Source organism: Ursus arctos, unplaced genomic scaffold, assembly GCF_023065955.2.
Source record: "Ursus arctos isolate Adak ecotype North America unplaced genomic scaffold, UrsArc2.0 scaffold_71, whole genome shotgun sequence".
Lineage (NCBI taxonomy): Eukaryota > Metazoa > Chordata > Mammalia > Carnivora > Ursidae > Ursus > Ursus arctos.
Window position 1 is genome coordinate 147,490 of NW_026623091.1, and position 2,339 is coordinate 149,828.

Consider the following 2,339-nt stretch of genomic DNA (forward strand, 5'->3'; position numbering starts at 1 on the left):
CCACTGACATACACAAGTATCTGCGGTAACAGCTTTAGGATAGGAACCAATCATAAATATGCATTATGCATCTGAGAGGCTGGAGCTAGAATAAATAATCTAGGAAATAGGAGCAGGTCAGCCATGGGAGTGTGCAGTCATTCCCTGTCTTTAGAGAATAGTCTAAGCCTGAGAACAAGCCTGTTCCTCTTTGACATGGGATTGACACATACATATGTAGCTAAGTTAAGGGCCAAGAACAGTATTTCGGAGCACACCTGATGCAAACCATATATATTCCAAGGTGAAGGGTACCATGACCATTATTTCCTAGCATCCTTAGGCTAGGCATGAAGGGAATGTGGACTGAAGTATTGGTAGTATTCCCATCATTTCCTCCATAACCGGAAAGTAATAAACAACCTTCTATTGTTTTAATTACCTAAATGCCTTTTGGTTAATCATCAATCTGTTGTGCCATGATTATGGCTAGAGACAAATGAAATAAAAAGTGTGTAAATTTACCACATTTTGGAAATTTCAAGCACATCTTTATATCAGAGGGAAGAAAAAATTCAATAAAGGATATTGCAGTTAATCAATTGTCATCAAAATGTGGAATGTTTAGGGAGAAGATAAGTATCCACATCAAGGTAAAATGTGGCCTTGAAAAAACAGATTTCCATTTTGCTAAGGATGTGCAAGGTCAAGTGAGATCTGCCAGAGACCATGCTCTTCAACTCTGTGGACTGCTACATTGTCCAGAATGAGGACACAGGTTCTCTAAAGTCTTCTAGTCCATACCATGTGATTTTTTTTATCTTGATATTTTCATTCTGCACATTGTCTCCCTCAGAGCCTGGTGGACCTGCTTGTTCCGCAGAGTGTAGATGACAGGGTTGAGCAGCGGGGTCACCACCGTGTTCACAAGGGCAGCCTCCCTGTTGGAGTCCAGCCTGTTCGTCTGCTTTGGTTTCACATATATAAACACACAGCTGCCATACATCAGAGAGAGGACGATGAGATGAGAGGAGCAGGTAGAGAAAGCTTTCTGTCTCTCCCTGACTGATGGGAGTTGCACAATTGTGACAGCTATGTTGCTGTACGCAATGAGGGTTATGATAAAGGATGTCAAAAGGATAACCAAAGCAAGGACAAAGGCCAACATTTCAGTAGAGCTGGTGTCAGAGCAGGAGAGATGAATCAGGGGGGCAAGGTCACAGAAAAAGTGGGGGATGACATGGGGGCCACAGAAGGATAACTGGGAAACCTTTACTACCGGACCAGTGATGAGAGTGAAGGCCAAAGTGAAGCAGGCAGTGACCAGGAGGAAGCAATTCTTCAGGTTCATGATGGTCGTGTAATGCAGAGGCTTGCAAATGGCCACATACCGATCCAGAGACATCACTGCTATGAGGAGGAAACCTGCTGCTCCCAAAAATAAAAAGACAAATGCTTGTATGAAACAGGCAGGAAAGGAAATGGTTTGCCTGCCTAAGAGAAAGATGACCAGCAACTTAGGAATAACAGTACTTGTAAAGCAACACTCAAAGAAGGAGAAAATGCTGAGGAAAAAGTACATAGGTGTGTGGAGCCGGGAGTCAGCACAGGTGATGGTGACTATGATGGCATTGCCTACAGTGGATGCCAGGTACGCCAGCAGGTGCACGAGGAAGAGGACCTTTCCCAGATGCTGGATGGCAGGAAACCCCTCCAAGGTGAATTCTTGGACAGTTGTTACATTCCCCATTTCCGTGGACATCTCATTCCACATCATCATCACTGCTGGTCTAACCTATAATAAAGACATCAGGGAACACAAAGGTTTTAGAGGAGCATGATTGAGTTACTTGGGAACCCAAGAAGGTGGCTAGGCTGTTAGCCAGGTGGTTTAGTCTGTTGGTTCTTGAATCAGAAGGCCGGAGTTCAATACTAGATCAATACTGATTTCTAACTTCTGAGAGATCAGTAATCTTTGGTAAGGTAGTTAACCTTTGTGAACTTATTTTCACCCTCTGTGAAATGAAGATGATAGGATCTACCTGTTCATGTTCTTGTGAGACTTAATTAAGATAAATCGTGTAACTCACTTGGCATATGATGCCAGTGTTTCTTATGTGTTTCTCAAATTCTAAGTGTAATGTTATGATCATTAGTATTATGATTAGAGTTTAAGTATGCAGGATTATTGACACTTTTGTAGTTACACAACATTTTATTGTTTTTAAAACATTAATTTGAAAGTAAACATAACAATAATATTAGTAATATTCCCTGTGACTATCCCTTGTAAAGTATGCAACACATTCTGGGCCCATCATCATCTCTTGAGACCTTACCCTTTTTTACGTTCCTCATTG

General features: G+C 41.8%; 1 protein-coding gene across 1 annotated transcript; it reads right to left on the reverse strand.

Annotated features, from left to right (window-relative positions):
• Window positions 1–796: 796 nt before the first annotated feature.
• LOC130543090 (olfactory receptor 6C75-like) lies at window positions 797–1,759 on the reverse strand. The gene has a single exon (XM_057308917.1). It carries the CDS (start codon window positions 1,757–1,759, stop codon window positions 797–799), a length of 963 nt encoding a protein of 320 aa, XP_057164900.1.
• Window positions 1,760–2,339: the final 580 nt, after the last annotated feature.

Excerpts from the sequence above, each read along its gene's own strand:
- LOC130543090 (XM_057308917.1), bottom strand. The coding sequence starts at position 1,759 with ATGATGATGTGGAATGAGATGTCCACGGAAATGGGGAATGTAACAACT.